The sequence below is a fragment of the Anguilla anguilla genome, chromosome 13 (genome assembly GCF_013347855.1).
Source record: "Anguilla anguilla isolate fAngAng1 chromosome 13, fAngAng1.pri, whole genome shotgun sequence".
Taxonomy (NCBI): domain Eukaryota; kingdom Metazoa; phylum Chordata; class Actinopteri; order Anguilliformes; family Anguillidae; genus Anguilla; species Anguilla anguilla.
The window spans coordinates 36,504,277-36,519,821 of NC_049213.1; the positions used below are offsets into that span (position 1 = coordinate 36,504,277).

General features: G+C 50.5%; 1 protein-coding gene and 1 long non-coding RNA gene across 2 annotated transcripts in view; one reads left to right on the top strand and one right to left on the bottom strand.

The window, feature by feature from the left end:
- lrrn2 (leucine rich repeat neuronal 2) overlaps positions 1-8,673 on the top strand; it is a 53,653-nt gene extending 44,980 nt beyond the window's left edge. The window contains exon 2 of the mRNA XM_035389281.1: positions 5,554-8,673. Coding sequence (XP_035245172.1) covers positions 6,297-8,519 — 2,223 coding nt within the window. The 5' untranslated portion in view covers positions 5,554-6,296 and the 3' untranslated portion in view covers positions 8,520-8,673. The remainder of the gene's footprint in view (positions 1-5,553) is intronic.
- On the bottom strand, positions 3,530-15,251 carry LOC118211798. The gene is made up of 3 exons (XR_004762090.1): positions 15,167-15,251; positions 14,815-14,961; positions 3,530-3,563 (listed from the first exon to the last, which is right to left on the bottom strand). It is a non-coding gene; the product is annotated as an uncharacterized LOC118211798 (long non-coding RNA).
- Between the last annotated feature and the right edge of the window lie 294 nt (positions 15,252-15,545).

Below are 15,545 nucleotides of genomic sequence, written 5' to 3' on the forward strand. Positions count from 1 at the left end.
GGTGATGGTGTGATTGTATGGGGCTGTGTGTGTGTGTGTTTGTGTGTGTGCATGTGTGTGTGCACGTGTGAGTGAGTGTGTGTGCGCGCGTGTGTGTATGCGTGTGTGCGTGTGTGTGTGTGCGCGTGTGAGTGAGTGTGTGTGTGTGTGTGTGTGTACGCGAATGTGTGCGCTTATTTGCATATGCGTGTGTATCTATTTGTGTGCATGTGCGTGCGTAAAGTTGATGAAACAGGCTCTTACAAAATAACATGGGGGGAAAGGCACGGCCTACACATGCAGTGAGACAAAAAGCAACAACAACAACAACAAAAAACAAAAACTGAAAAACAGCAGGTCTGTAATCGCTGCAGGTGTGTTCACTCAAAACAGAGAGAGCCTCCCTCTCTCCCTCTCTCTCTGTCTCTCTCTCAAAGCCACACTGCTGTCCTCCGTTCCTTCGAACGAAGGCGGGGAACGAACCTCGTGAGGCACGGGGGGAATCTGACAGGCCGCAGAAAAAAAACAGGAGGAGGAGAGGAGATTGGGCGAGCGAGCGCGTGGGGGCCCCGTCCGACGGGCCCCCCGCTGTGTGTGAGCGCAGCACCTCGGGGTCGGCACGAAAATCGATGAGCTGGAGGCTCGTCGCCACGGGAACCGTCGCAGGAGACGCACTCGCCATCTCTTCACCTGGAAAATAACTCCCCCTGTCGCACCTGGCGAGCTGTACCAGCACCTGGCGGGCTGTACCAGCGCAGGGTTCAGCCGCTGCGGGTTTCGTACCTATGCCGGGGAAAAGCGGTGGCTGGAGAACCGGACAGCGGTGTTTTGCGATTGGACATTTTTTTCGTGTTGGGGAAAAAAAGTAGGCGAAACGCCATCTAGGCCTTCAGGTGAAAAACCCGGATACTTTTCGTTGAAAATAAAAAGTAAAGTTTTCTAGCCGACTAGGACGTAGCCAGGCTATATCCCGGTAAAACCTGGGCCACATTAGGGTTAACTTAGTTTATGTCAAAGCTCAAGCTAGATTTCAGTCCCTCTCGATTCTGGCCAGGGCCGGTTTTAGCCTGCTATATTAGGGTGGGCTGGTAGAAATAATAGGTGGGCAACTTGGGCGTCACTAGGGTTGGCAGTCACCCAGTGCGGTCGACCGGAGGGGGGGGGGGGGGGGTTGGGGGGGATTGGGGCAACCCGCCGGCCGTGATTCTGGCTTGTACTCATTGGGTGAATCATAGCAACTTGGCCTTTGGACAATGATGACTCATCATTCGATGACCGGACGGTAATGACAGCTGTGATCAGAGGGATTTAGCGGTGAGACGATCAGACAGACCATTTCCTGATGATTATTTTGCAGTTCAGTAAAAATCAGACACAGCACACAGGACAGAGTAGCACATCTAGGACAACGTTCACAGCCCCAAGCCTTGCCCATGATATCCCTTACACAAGCTAAATGAGGTCGAATGTTTTGTGGCTCACCACTAATATTTTTAAATATTAGTTTTCAAATATAACCAAAGTATTTAAATATCAACCCCGCAATCACTAGGTGCTTATTTTGAAGCATGGCTGTCCATTCACTTTCGTAGCCATTTTCTGACCGTAACAAATTATGTATTCTACATCAATTCAACCATTTTCCTTTATTCCATAACTTGCCACAAGTCACGCCTCATAAAATATACATACCAGTCAATTCGCTTCCCCTATGAAACATTTATTGGGACGTACTTTTCCGGAGAAAAGTGGCTTGCAGAAGCACAAGTTAACCAAATGTGCTGATAAGTATTTTATGATTGTTTTACCTGAGATAACCCTCAGCGTCAGAGAAAAAAAAAAAAAAGGAAACTGTTGATAAAGATAATGCCTAAACAAAGAGAACAGATCCCACTTGGAGATCCATCATTTTCACCAAGCACTCAGAGCCAAGAAACAAATTACTCTAGCATTTCAGTGAGCTCCCCCTCCCTCCATCTCCGCACCCCAAGCAGCCTCATAATCTATTAAATGTTTAAATCATCAATTTCTGGTGCAGACCAAGGGGGGAGAGAGTCGGGGCTGGTGGAGCCTCTCGACTCTCACTGAAGGAGAAGGGAGAATTAAAACGCCATCTGTTGACCTTCAGTGAGAAGGGGGAAGAGGAAGAGAGGAGAGTAAAAAAAAAATTTTTTTTAAAGAATCTATCAGGACCGGAGAGAGGGCAGCTCATTTGGAGGATTCCAGTGAAACTGATCCCGACAAGCCGATTAAGCCACACCTTTCACTGAGAAGAAAGAGAGAGAGAGAGAGAGAGAGAAAGAACAACCGTATACAAAACAAAACTAAAGTTAAGGAAAAGAAGGAGATGTAACAGAAGTCTGCGCGACTGAGTGGACTGGATGTGCCAGTTCAAACTGAAAAGTTGCAGAGGGGAGAATCCTAACGGAAAAGAGAATCCGTTGAATCTAAAGATCTTTGCGGAATTCAGGAAAGACAGCGTTGAGAAACGGAGGGGAAGGCCGCAGAGGAGAAACGCGGCTGGGCTTCATCCCTCCATTTCATCCCTCTGTTAGATAATGCTGCAGGGAAGCCCTACAGAACTGCTGCTGGACTCACGTTTTTTTACCGGTTTCACTAAGACGACGTCTTCTTCCAGAACTGTGATGCAAACCGCAAACCTCCTTTCTCCTGTGCTGTTGCTTCCAGCTCAATATTGTTCAAAGTCCAGTGTAATGCACACCGTACGCATGGGTTTTGGGGGGAGGCCGGGAGACATTGTCACCCCCAAATTCTTCATATGAGTTACTCGCTAGACTAGCTGGTGTGCTTGTGAGACTTGCCATTTGACTATATGAGAACAGGTGGTCCAGCAGTGCATCTCCCCCAAAGCTGGAATGAAACCTACGCCTGTGATGTGCTCCCATCCCACAGGTACACAGTGCACCCATCCCACAGGTATACAGTGCACCGGCCACTATGGGCCTCTAAGTTTTGCAGTCCTGCGATACCTGGAATTTATCTCTGAACACCCATTGGTTCTGTCTAAGATAAGTCAAGTCGAACCTTCCCATCATGGAAAATTTGGCTGGGGGACATATTTATGTTAAGAAAGGCAGCATCACATGACACAAGCACAAACAGTACAAGTACACGATTACTAAAAACACTAAAATTTGTATTTTAAAAATGCCAAAAAATGTAAGCACTTGAATGCAAGGCTCTCATGTCCAAATTTCAAATTTCAATTTCAAATTGAACAGTGTAAGATCACAGCTTTAAAAGCGCTGCTAAAATATTAAAAATGTAAAGTGCTTATAAAGTGGTGGGTCCAAGGCTCACATGTGCAAATTTAGCCTCCCACACAATCCCTCTCATCTCCCGCGCTCACAAGAGCTCGCACACTGTTCCCGAAACACCAGCGTTTCTGTCTCAATTAATCGATCGCGGAAACGCTCTCGAGCGCACGCCCCACGTTGCTCGAACCGCACGTTATTCAACGAGAGGAATCGCCTTCGGTCTGCCGTCCCCCCGCACCTCCTCCAGGATCCTCCAGCGTCAGGTTAGCTTAGCTTAGCTCTGATCTGCGGCTTCTTCTAGTGCTCCTGGTAAAAAAAAAAAAATAGATAAAAAACAGAGAACAAAAAAATCACCGCTCCACAATGCAGACCCTTAACTGGCTCAGCTGATCCATCGCTCTTCGCGAGGCGCCGAGACGAACCCGGCAGGTAGATTCCCTCCGCGGAGGACAGGCAGGGAGAGAGAGGGGAAGAGAACATCAGGACTAATTGGGTGTTCAGAGAGAGAGAGAGAGAGAGAGAGAACGGATTAGCCAGGCACTGCTCCGAGGGGGGGGGGGGGGGGAAAGAGGGGGCGGACACGTCCTGCGCGGCGAAATAATCACAGCGAAGCAGCGAACAGCCGGCGTCGGGGCTAGCCGCTCGAGCGAGCGAAGCCGCCGACCCGCTAACGAAGGAAACGCGCGCCGTGCTCTCGACAGGAAGCCGCGCCCGGAGCGGACCCGCAGGACGCGTCCACCCTCGGAAGAACACGGGTTTTCACTCGGAGCGCGAGCGTAAGGCGGGGGGGGCCTCTAAAAATAAGTTTCGGCGTAGCGGTTTGGTACCACCTCCGGAGCACAACCCTGTAGCTAACCGCTGGTTATCCGCCATTTTAAAAAGGGAATTGAGAACTACACACTCTCGAGAAGACACCGAAATAAGTAGCATCGCATACATTATGCAGCATGTTTATAAACACGGTCCAATACATTGTATAGTTCTACTGCAGCCTCTATTCCCTTTCTGTACATTTGTCTACTAGCCCTAGCATCCTAATTCAACACAGCAGTGTAGCGAAGTCTGTAAGTATTTGGACAATGACACATTGTGTTGCTTTGGCTCTGTACTCCAACATACTGGATTTGAAATGGCAAAAATGAATGCAGTGTTAAACTCAGTGTTAAAGACCATCATTTTTTTTTTTTACATACTGTGCCATGTTGTGTCCCCCGTATAGTCCACCCACTTACTATATAGGACGACTTATTGAATTTGTCTATTTACCTTGGGTCCCCTAAAATGGGGAGACATATATATATATATATCCTACTGTGCTACAGCTAGCTGTGATCCTTACTAATCAGAGATCAGAGACCCTCACAGATGTTCTTCTCCCCATCAGTGCCTTTTCTTTGTAATATCATCTCGTTTTCTTTCTGAACCGCAAAGGCCTGCTTGAGCGTGAGCAATATCCAGGTTCTTGATCATTCGCGGAGCTGAATCTGCAGACCTGAATGAGACCCTCTATATTTCTGCCTTTCTTTTCCTCGACTCATCTGCCGTAGCAGAGACAAATGTGCCGGCGTTGAGGCTGAACTGCAGTGCCCTGGAACCGATATCGCTTTTACAGGAATGAAGAACATTTAACATTTGAAGCAAAGCGCACCGTTAAAAAACTGCTGGTCACATCCTCAGTTGAAACGATCTCAGAAATTTAACTGAAGGACTGTGTAAGGACCCCTGGTATGTTGGGCCCTGTGTCAAACCCAAAAATGCATTAAAATGGCAGTTATGACAGGGAGGGGTTCAGAGTGGGAGGGTCCCAACTGGCCGCATCCCCCGACAGATATTGTGGGTTTCTTAGGTAACTGCAGTGTGAGTCTCATCCCAAACCTTTTGCCGGTTAGTTTGCCCACGCGCTGTCGGCCATCAGGGAGAGAGAAGCCTCGCACGCAATTGAGACAGAGCTTACCTGCAGTAGTTTGGCCTGCTGTGTTGAAAATAGTCATCGCTGGCTCGAGGTGAAGAGCTTCAGACGAGAGGCTGCATTTTAGCTTCAGCGCTAACGGTTGTGGGGGGCGTGGGTGGGATGGTTGAGTTGGAGATCTCAAAAAAGGAGGAGGTAAAAGAGGCCAAAAAAGTTTTTAAGCGGTGATGAAATCACTCTCCGGTTCCTTTTCAGCCTAAGTTACATGCCTTGTGAATATCGAAACGGGTTGAAAGTGTAATCCATGTAATGTGGTTCTCATTTGAATAATTTGCTTTTCCCTTTGAGGACCCTAACCTTACGGTTCTTTTTTAATCTTCTCTCTAGGCATTCCTGAACATGAACAGCTCCCTCCTCTTACTCCTGGGGTGTCAAGACATGAAAATGGCTCCCCACAGCTGAGGACGAACACAACCACAGTGAAGAATCTCACAAGACAGTGGATTGCAAAAGAGGGGTCACCTTAGGATTTCAAGATTACCTTAGAGCCTACCGCACATTTAAACAGAACTAAATCTCAGAAAAGGCATGGTAACCTTAAAATGAGAACAACATAAAACAATAGAGAAAAAACAACAGTAACGCTGCATTCAGGTTCAACAGGATGCCAGACTCACTGTAAAATTAAAACCGGAAACCAGTTGCACTCTTAACAAGGAAATTGTAAGCATCGCTCTTCTCGTTCGCAGCGAACCACCGAACGCATCGCTCAACTATGAACTAAAAGGACCACACCATCTGGGAGAACGACAGCATCTGTGCCACAGATCCCAGGAGCTCTAGACAGGCGCCGTACAGCCGCCACTGCGCTAGTCATTTCACCCCCTATTAGCCAGCACTCTGGGATCCACTTGTGCTCTCAGCTGGTGAGCCAGGGACACGTCCGCCTCTTTCCGCTGCCGCCGCAGCCAAAGCCTTCATCAGCCCTCATTAAAAACTGAAACTGATGGAAAAAGGAAAAACATCGACTTAATCGTACGAGGAGTGGATGGAATAAGTACAGTGTGTACGATATCCCCCCCCCTCCCCTCCCCTCCCCGTACCCCGTCCAGTGAACTGCCTTGTTCAAAATGAGAAAGGACACCATGTTCTGGGTGCAAGCCCATCTCTTCCTGGGCGTGGCCGGCGCCTTGGTCATTCACTCCATGCCGTGGAAGGTGGCGTGCCCCGACCAGTGCGTCTGCCAGATCAAGCCGTGGTACTCGCCACAGTCCGTGTACCGGGAGGCCCCGACGGTGGACTGCAACGACCTCCTCCTGACCCAGCTTCCTTCCCAGCTCCCCCCGGAGACGCACACCCTGCGGCTGCAGAGCAACCTCATCAGCGCGCTGGACCAGAGCGAGCTGCCGGGCCTGGTCAACCTGACCGAGCTCGACCTCTCCCAGAACAGCTTCAGCAACAGCCGCCACCTGAGGATCGCCAGCATGCCCGTCCTCCTGAGCTTGCACATGGAGGAGAACCAGCTGCGTCACCTGCCCGACGCCGCCTTCTCCGGCCTGCCGGGCCTGCAGGAGCTGTACCTCAACCACAACCGGCTCAGGAACATCTCCCCGGGGGCCTTCAAGGGCCTGGAGAACTTGCTGAGGCTCCACCTCAACTCCAACCGGCTGGCGGCGATCGACCGCCGCTGGTTCCACGCGCTGCCGCGGCTGGAGGTCCTCATGATCGGGGGAAACCCGGTGGACGCAATCCAGGACCTCAACTTCAAACCCCTGGGCTCCCTCCGCAGCCTGGTTCTGGCAGGGATGGGTCTGCGCGAGCTCTCCGAGAGGTCCCTGGAGGGACTTTATAGCTTAGAGAGCATTTCCTTCTACGACAACCACCTGACCAAAGTCCCGAAGGAGGCCCTGCAGCAGCTACCCGGTTTGAAGTTTCTCGACCTGAACAAGAACCCCATTCAACTGGTCCGGCAGGGGGACTTCAGGAACATGCTGCACCTAAAGGAACTGGGGCTCAACAACATGGACGAGCTGGTCTCGATAGAGCATTCTGCCATGGAGAACCTGCCGGAGCTCACCAAGCTGGAGATCACCAACAACCCCAGGCTGTCCTACATCCACCCCCAGGCCTTCCGGCGTCTGTCCAGCATGGAGAGTCTGATGCTGAACAGCAACGCCCTCAGCGCCCTCCACAGGGAGACCGTCAGCTCCCTGCCCAGCCTGCAGGAGATCAGCCTGCACACCAACCCCATCCGCTGCGACTGCCTGATACGCTGGGTGGGGGCGGAGGCCGACAAGCCCGTCCGCTTCATCGAGCCCCAGTCCACGTTCTGCTCCGAGCCCCCGGAGCTCAAAGCCAGGAGGGTGAAAGAGGTCTCCTTCCGAGAGATGGCGGACAGCTGCTTGCCCCTGATCGCCCCGGGGACGTTCCCTCCGTACGTACAGGCCAGGCAGGGAGAAAACCTGGTCCTCCACTGCCGAGCCCTCGCCGACCCCGAGCCGAGCATCTACTGGGTCACCCCCAAGGGCCTCAGACTCTCCACCTCCTCCAGCTACGGTCCGTATCAGGTGCTTATGGAGGGCACCTTGGAGATCGCTGGGATCACTGCAGACGAGGCGGGTTTCTACACGTGCGTGGCTCAGAACCTCGTGGGTGCCGACACGCAGAGTGTGACGGTTCGGGTGGACGGCGTGGACGGAGCCCGACCCTCGAGCACCTGGCGGGGCAAGGACAACCTGGAGGTGAAGGACGTCCGGGAGCGCTACGCCCTCCTAGCCTGGCCCGTCAACTACAACGTGCCCTCCGCCCGGCTCTCCTGGCTGACCAACGAGAGCCTGGCGGACCGCCACAGGCACAGCGCCCGCATCCTGGCGGGCACCCAGGGCTTCAACCTCACCCGCCTCCAGCCCGGGACCCGCTACAGGGTGTGCCTGCACCTGGGGCCCAACGACACCTCCTGCGTCCACCTCAGGACGAAGGCGGTCCCGGCGAGCGCGGCCACCCCGGACCTGACCCCCGCGCTCCTCCTGGCGGCGTCGGCCCTCGTCTTCCTCCTGACCGCCAAAGCCTGCCAGGGCGGGGCCTCCCCGGGCTGGAGGAGGCCGGGACAGGATCCGCTGAAGGCCCAGGCCTGTCTCCTGCCTTCCGAGGTGAAGGGCCACGTGGCGGCGCAGTGCCCCCAGCAGAAGCAGCGGCAGGCCCAGGTGCAGCCGACGCAGACGCAAAAGCAGCAGCAGCAGCAGCAGCAGGCGCACTGGCTTAAAACGAAGGAAGCCTCCAACTCCACCGGCACAGAAAACAGCGACGCTCAGCATCCACAAAATGTTCAGGGGCCGCCAGCGGAGTCCTGCTAGAGCCCGGGGCGGCACTGCCGAGGAACAACCCGAAACATAATGGGAACCTCTGTCGCTGTCCGCATAGCTCGCATCGCCAACTTCAAACCCCCAACAGACGAGTTCAGCGGTTAAAAATCAACAAAAAAACAAAAACAAAAACAAAACAAAAAAATGAAAAAGTACACTTATTAATTGCTGCCAGGGAAGTGTTCTAATATTCAGTATGGTGGTGTAAAAAGAGATATGATTTGTATTTATTTTATATATGAATATATATTGAAAATCTGTTTGTTTGTGTATTCAGCTATATACACAGGAATCACTCATGCAAAAGAAGAAGTGTTGCACGCCTGCACTGCGTCGCAACAAGGAGGTTACAAATGATAACTCACATCAACGGAAATAATAATGCTTATATTTTTTCAAGCATTTAACAAGAATGACATATGATGAGAGGCGGACGATGGTTATTTTTTATTTCAGAAAATTTAAATACAACATTTCAACTAGGTCAGCGAGTGTGTCTCAAAATCGCACCAAAGGAGACAGAAACACTGTAGTTTAAAGAATAAATCCTTCAGGTACCACAGGTGATCTACAAAACGTCCTTTTTATTTTTGGATATTTACAGTTGACAGAAGGGGGAAAGACGATAAGCTGATGATTCCGTTACATGTCGAAAGCGATGCGACGAACACGCTACTAGTGCATCCGTTATGTAATCGCTCCCATTGTTTTGCTTTGACTGCGCAGATCAAATCCTAGCGCGGCAGGATCCTAACGTCCTTGTTTAACGTTCCCGCTGAGACACATTTGCATACGGAAGGGAACGGGCAAAACGATCCGTTACATCACCGGCAGGCCCCGGAGGGGGGCCAATCACCGACGGTCCGAATCCCTGAGACTCGGCGGATCACCTGACCCCCTGCTCGCGATGGAACGGACCTCAAACGGGGGGGCACCCTAACGGATCAGAGTGCCTGACGTTGCGAGACTGCACCGGGGGGAACAAAAATGGGGACGTGACTTGCGCGTTTTCCCAAAAAAAAGCACTTATTTCTCAGTTCAAAGCTAAGCGGAGCGCGGGGGGGGGGGGGGGTGGACTGAGAGGACAAAAGCGGTGTGTGAGCCCCAAAACCTATTCAGAGGGATACCTTGAACAGGCACATTCTGGCCTCCCAGAAAAGCAGACCCCCCCCTCCTCCCCCACATCGTGTAACGACAAAGCACTTCCTCTCTGGCCCCCCCGACTCCCGTGGCAAGCGGGCGCTTTAAAGCCTAGCTTGTCTGAAACGCTCGAGAGCCGCCGTCGTCGCAAGCCGCCACGGCTAACAGGGACGGTTACGAGCGCTTTCGATTTACCGCGCGACAAACTGGCACGGCGGGCGGGAGACTGCAAGCGACACCTCGCCAGTTCGCTCTCCCTCAACGAAGAGAGGGAGAGCGCAACAAGATACGGACGTCGACGCGACACAAGCTTTTTCTTCACAGATTCATCAGCAACTTTGTACGCTCGCTTTGTACTCCTACCGCATTTATAAAGGCTGGACGGTGTGTGTGTGTGTGAACCAGGAAAACATGGCCGTCGGGTAGATTAGAGACACGTCCTCACCATCTATCGCTGCAAAAAATATCGCTTAGCGAAATGGACATCGCGCATTCGGCCAACGGGAACCCCGTGCGTCAAAGATACTCACATGCCTTTCATTTCCTCTGAAGGGATGCCCATTTTCTAAAAATTGTGTCATTTTACGGTGTCCCTACTTTTGAGTTTTTGTAAATTAAGTGGTTGATGTAACTCCTTGTTTCAAAATAACCCTCTAACTCTTCCTGGTCCACCTCCCTTTTGTATCCATAGCTGTACATAAACAATCCGGATTTCCTATTCAGTGTACTGCTCTTCTTTCGATCAATAATGTAGATGATGACAGTGTGTTAAATTCTATTTTCAGCTATTATTAAAACATTTTGGACTGAAAAAAAAATGCAAGGTCTGTTTAATTAGAACATGTATTATGGATGTGTGGCCTGTGATTGCCAAAGGGATTTTGTTTTATATATGTCTCTGATTCCCAAGGCAAGCCAAAGAAACATAACCTGAAGCCAAAAATGGTTCCCTCCATCTTTGTTCTGCAGGAGGAGGAACCAAAGTCCCTCGACAACCGCATGCCTTGGAGGTAGTTATTGGCATCATTAAATTAATGATTTAGGTTTTTTTTTTTTTTTTTTTTTTTTAAACAGTGTGCAGAAAATATGCTAAGCTATAGCATATAGAATCAACACATATTTTAATTATCAACATAGTATCCGTTCACGTGCAAATCCAGGCTTGGGCTTTGATTAAATCTACAAATAAGGAAGCTGATGATTAGAATAGACCATCTATACTTTCTGTCTACTACTGTCTAGATTGTCTACCACAACGTTGCGTCTGGTCCAAAACGTGTACAGCTGGCAAGTTATGTCACGCATTGCCAACCATGTGGGGTGGGGGGGGGGGGGGGGGACCTTCCTTATTTCAGTGCAATTTTGTTTCTTGACCTGAAACTGTGACTTAACCAAAAATATTTTCATAGTTATTACACTTATTATTGTGGCAGCTGTCCCCAAGGACATAGTGTACATCTCATTTCAACTTACTTTTGGGTGGACAACAAACAGGACATTTTCTTCAGGATTTGTTTTTAGGGGAGCACTAACAGTACCACCAAACACAACAAGATAATATTTGGGGGGGGGGGGGATGTCTGATCCCCCATCATCCCCCGGATCTACACTCAATGGACAGCCATTTAGCTTTAGCTTAGCTTTCCTCGTTTCCATGACTACTGAGCAGGGAGTGGCCAACACACAATGAGGGCCTACAGCCAATGGGACGGAATGGTCTGCAGAAGACACTGAGGGTGAGGGCCGCTACCCTGAGGGGACTCTCCACTCCTTCCGGAACCATTCTCAGTCTCGTCGGCACCCTGCTCATGAATCCCCTCGAATAAGCGGCAGGGGTGTCGGCCAGATGCTAACGCCGTGCTCTTCATCGCAGAAGCAGATGGTAGCCGACCCCCCCCCCCCTCCTCCCCCCACCCCCAGCCTCCCAAGTTGCCCCTTTCCTGGTCGTGTCACCCATATAAACGGCAATTACCGCCAGAATCCGTTTCCTCCTCCCCCCCCCCATCCCTCCCCCCCAAATGGTAGCCATCAGAGGGTGATTAATGGGCGCAGGCGGGATGGAGAGAACGTCCTCTCCCCCAAGGCCTTTTAGCACACCTAGCGCGGGCGTGGAGTCCATGCGAATAGAGGATATGCAAACCGGCGGGGAAACAAACAAACTCATAAACAGCACCAGGCGAACGGGACCCGTGAAGCACGGACAAAGCTCACTCCCTTCACTACGAGCAGAGACGGTGACAGGATTAGGTCCATCACTCTGTTTAACCACGTAAAACGCACCGTAGTTTTTGGATCATTAGAGAGAAATGCTTTTTTTTTTCTTCCAGTAAGCAAAAACCTAATGGGCCAATGGCGTTCACATGGCTCATCAGAAAGCCATATTCTAAAATTGTTTTTTGTAACAGCAATCAAATGATGAAGATGCAAAGCTCCTTTGCTGTCTGTTACTCACAGAAATTCAGTAGCTTTGTGGCAGCAAAGCCTGGCTAATTCTGATCATACAATGCTATGTAAAAAAAAAGCTGTGTGTTTCACTCTGGATAAGAGCGTCTGCGAAATGCCTGTAATGTAATGTAATGCTTCTTTGAGTCATAATGCACTATACTCTTGGTTTCCTATAGTACAACCATTCTGGTCTGCAGCAGAGAAACCTCTGATTAGAGGCCAACGGCGATTTTTCCCCTCAGTGTGTCCCATAAGTGGCTTCTCTCCAAATCAAATGTGATCTAGAAAAACGAGCAGCTGGTGTGCGATTTGAAGAAATGACAGTCTTTGAGGGCGAGAGGCCAGTTGCAAAAAAAACAAAAAAATTCTAAACAACTCTCCTCTCCCACCCTTGGGACCAGATGTCAGTGGTGTGATTGATGTCTTTGGCTCGCAGCTTGCTTAGCTGAGACTTTAATAAGGAAAAATAGAGACGATTCTATTTTAGCAATGCGTCTCAAAGGTTTTAAAACTACCGAAACGGCTGAGATTTGCGTAGTTTAAAGCTAGACCAGTAGAGCAATTTAAAAACATATCCATCAAAACCTGACAGCGCTCCGATGATGGTTTTTGGAACTAGGAACAGGTGTGACCACACAAATGTCTTTACACACTTTACTCCACAGTATTAAAAAAAATGACATTAGAGCACTACATTCCCAAAAACCATATTTTCCAGCATTAGACAGCGAGAGAGAAAGTGAGAGAGAGGGAGGGAGACGCAAAGCCAGAGGAAAGAGTCAGAAAGAGAAAGGAAGACCGAGAATGAGACAGAATGAGAAAGACAGAGAAAGAGAGAGAGAGGGATGGACAGAGAGAGAGAGAACCAGAAGGAATCACCTGTCCTTTCTCACACCGTCGTTTCATCCTCTGTTTTTTTCGAAATGCGGAAAGCGGCCATGTAGGACGATGATAGAGAAAAAATTGATTGTGAAATCTATTTAGTGTGGCTATTGATTTTCCCATAAGGGAGAGGACGGGAGGCCAGGGATGTGCAGTAATGCAATATGGAGCGGGGAGTGGGGAGAAATGGGGAGTGACACCGGCTAATGGAGCGGAACTGGGTTGCCAGGGGTACGGGATGTGTGCAGGGAGGGGGGGGGGGGGGGGGGGGGGGGGGGTTTGAGGTGTCTGCACCATGCCCCCCCCCCCCCCAGGTCAGCTCCCCACTTTCTTCATCTCCAGATAGCGGGGCCACATCGCACCAGCGCCTCTCCCCCTTAGGGAAAAAAGCGGAGGGATTCGTTTCCTCCTCCTCCTCCTCCTCCTCTACCTACTCCCCCCCCCCCCCCCCCCCCCCCCCCCCCCCCCCCCCCCCCGTTACCCTGGCCCGCGCGGTAATGGAGGGCCACCATCGGCGTGTTAGCGGAGGGATTCAATTTACGCCACGTCGATATCCGCGTCAGCGCCAGGGCGGGCGCTTCCACTGCGGCCCTGTCGCAGGAAGTCAAATCAGCGAATCACTGCGCAATCGAGGGGTCGGCCCACCCCGTGGGGTAATTCGTTGTGATGCCCCCTCCCTGAACCCCAACCCCCCACCCCCCACCCCGCCGGTGTACAGACTCTTCTAATCTACTGGCTGAAGGCCCCCAGGAGGGGTCGATCACTGCAAGTCCCTGACTGCCAAACTTCCTGTCTCATTACCCGCGCGCAGACAGAAGGGGGGGGGGCGAAGGCGCAACCCAGCGACACGGAACAAACGATCACCGCGGCAGCCACAGCGGCGGGAAAAGGGGTCAGGTTCACGGCGCAAAATCCCGAAAATCTGCAGACGCACTCAACCCATCCCTCAAGCACTGCGTTTGAGAAAGATCGATTGAACGTTCCGCACCACCATTAGCACACGATGCGCCACCATGGTTTTTTTCAAGTAATACTTATCAATGCGGTACACGCCTTGTTAAGACTGCTTTACACTGAACTATGTATGGGTCTCCTTAACCCAGAACCCTATTCAACTTCGATAATACAGTTTAGCGCAAAATAGCGAAACAAACGTTTAACCGCAAGTTTGTCAGCATTCGTCGTGTCATCATAAAAAGCTGCATCGTAACACGAAAGATTAACCACGATATACTTTTTTTTCTTCCAATGGCCACAGCTTTAATCCGCGCGCTTAAAAAAAAAAAAGTCTGAAATATGAGGAATGGGAGAACAGATGACATCTGCCACCAGATTGCAGGCAGTTGCATCTCCAAGTGCCAAAACAGATATGGGCTGGCGTTCGCCGTGCCAAAACGGAATTTAGTCGGTGCCAGGCAACGCGCTCCTCTGCCAGATCGCTCCGTTCGCTGCAACCTGTTACCAGCAGCGCTTTTCCCTCGTCCCCTCGTATCGTAAACAAAGCAGAAAAAAGCCATGAAAAAACCCGGCCGCGATGCGCGCCGTAAATACAGCGACCGAATAAAACTGCCAGCGCAAACGGCCGTCTCTGCATGCAAAACAGTGAGCGGAGAAATAAACGAGGGGGGGACAGGGACAAAGAGAAGAATATTCAGACTTAAGGGAAAACGACAAAAAAAATGACAAACAAAAAAAACTGCACAATGTAGGAACACGTAGTTCTCTAGGACTGAACCTGGGATTCAGCCAGGAACAACAGTATTTGCTTCCGTAATAAACCTTCTCCTCTGAGAATAACTCCGGTGTCACGGATAAATACCTTTCAGGTGTGTGTGGCCATGCAGAGATGATAGCAGCTACCCCCCACCTCCCCCACGACAGCGAGCGTTTCCTAGGCGATTGCGAGACCGACCGGCAGGTCCGCTAACGTCACCTGACGCAGCCCCCTCCTCATTAGAGCACTGACCTGGAATAGGAAGAGTTTGGCCCGTGTGATTAAAAGAGGAACACAATTTCCTTTAGCGGTACAGGTATTCCCCAAGGGACAACTTCTCATTAAAGCGGCCGTGTCCCTGAGGATGTTAAAATGGAGGGACGCCAACACAAGTCTGCATAAACACATCCACGCTGACCACTGCTACATGTAAAGTGCTCTGATTCAGGTCACTTACCTCTGACTTCTCATTCACAACAAAACGCAACAAAGCACATTTATTTCACCCTGATTTCTTCCACTTTCCTGCACGAATCACAACACACCCATACCACGTCATGCATAATTAAATCATTGTTATGATTACGCTTTCATTCAAAGGGACATGACGGCACATCACACCATTTTTTTCAGGGGCTATTTGGAAAAAAAAAATGAAATAAAAACAAGAATGTGAAATGGAAGATTCAGTACATAGTGTAATTCTGTACTCCAAAGAGCACTTCATATTCAACAAAATCCATGCATGTGCCATCATAGAAACCCATCCCCCCAATAAATAAATAATTTAATGGGATTTTTGTACGCATACTGCACCAGTTTCACACTCAATAGAT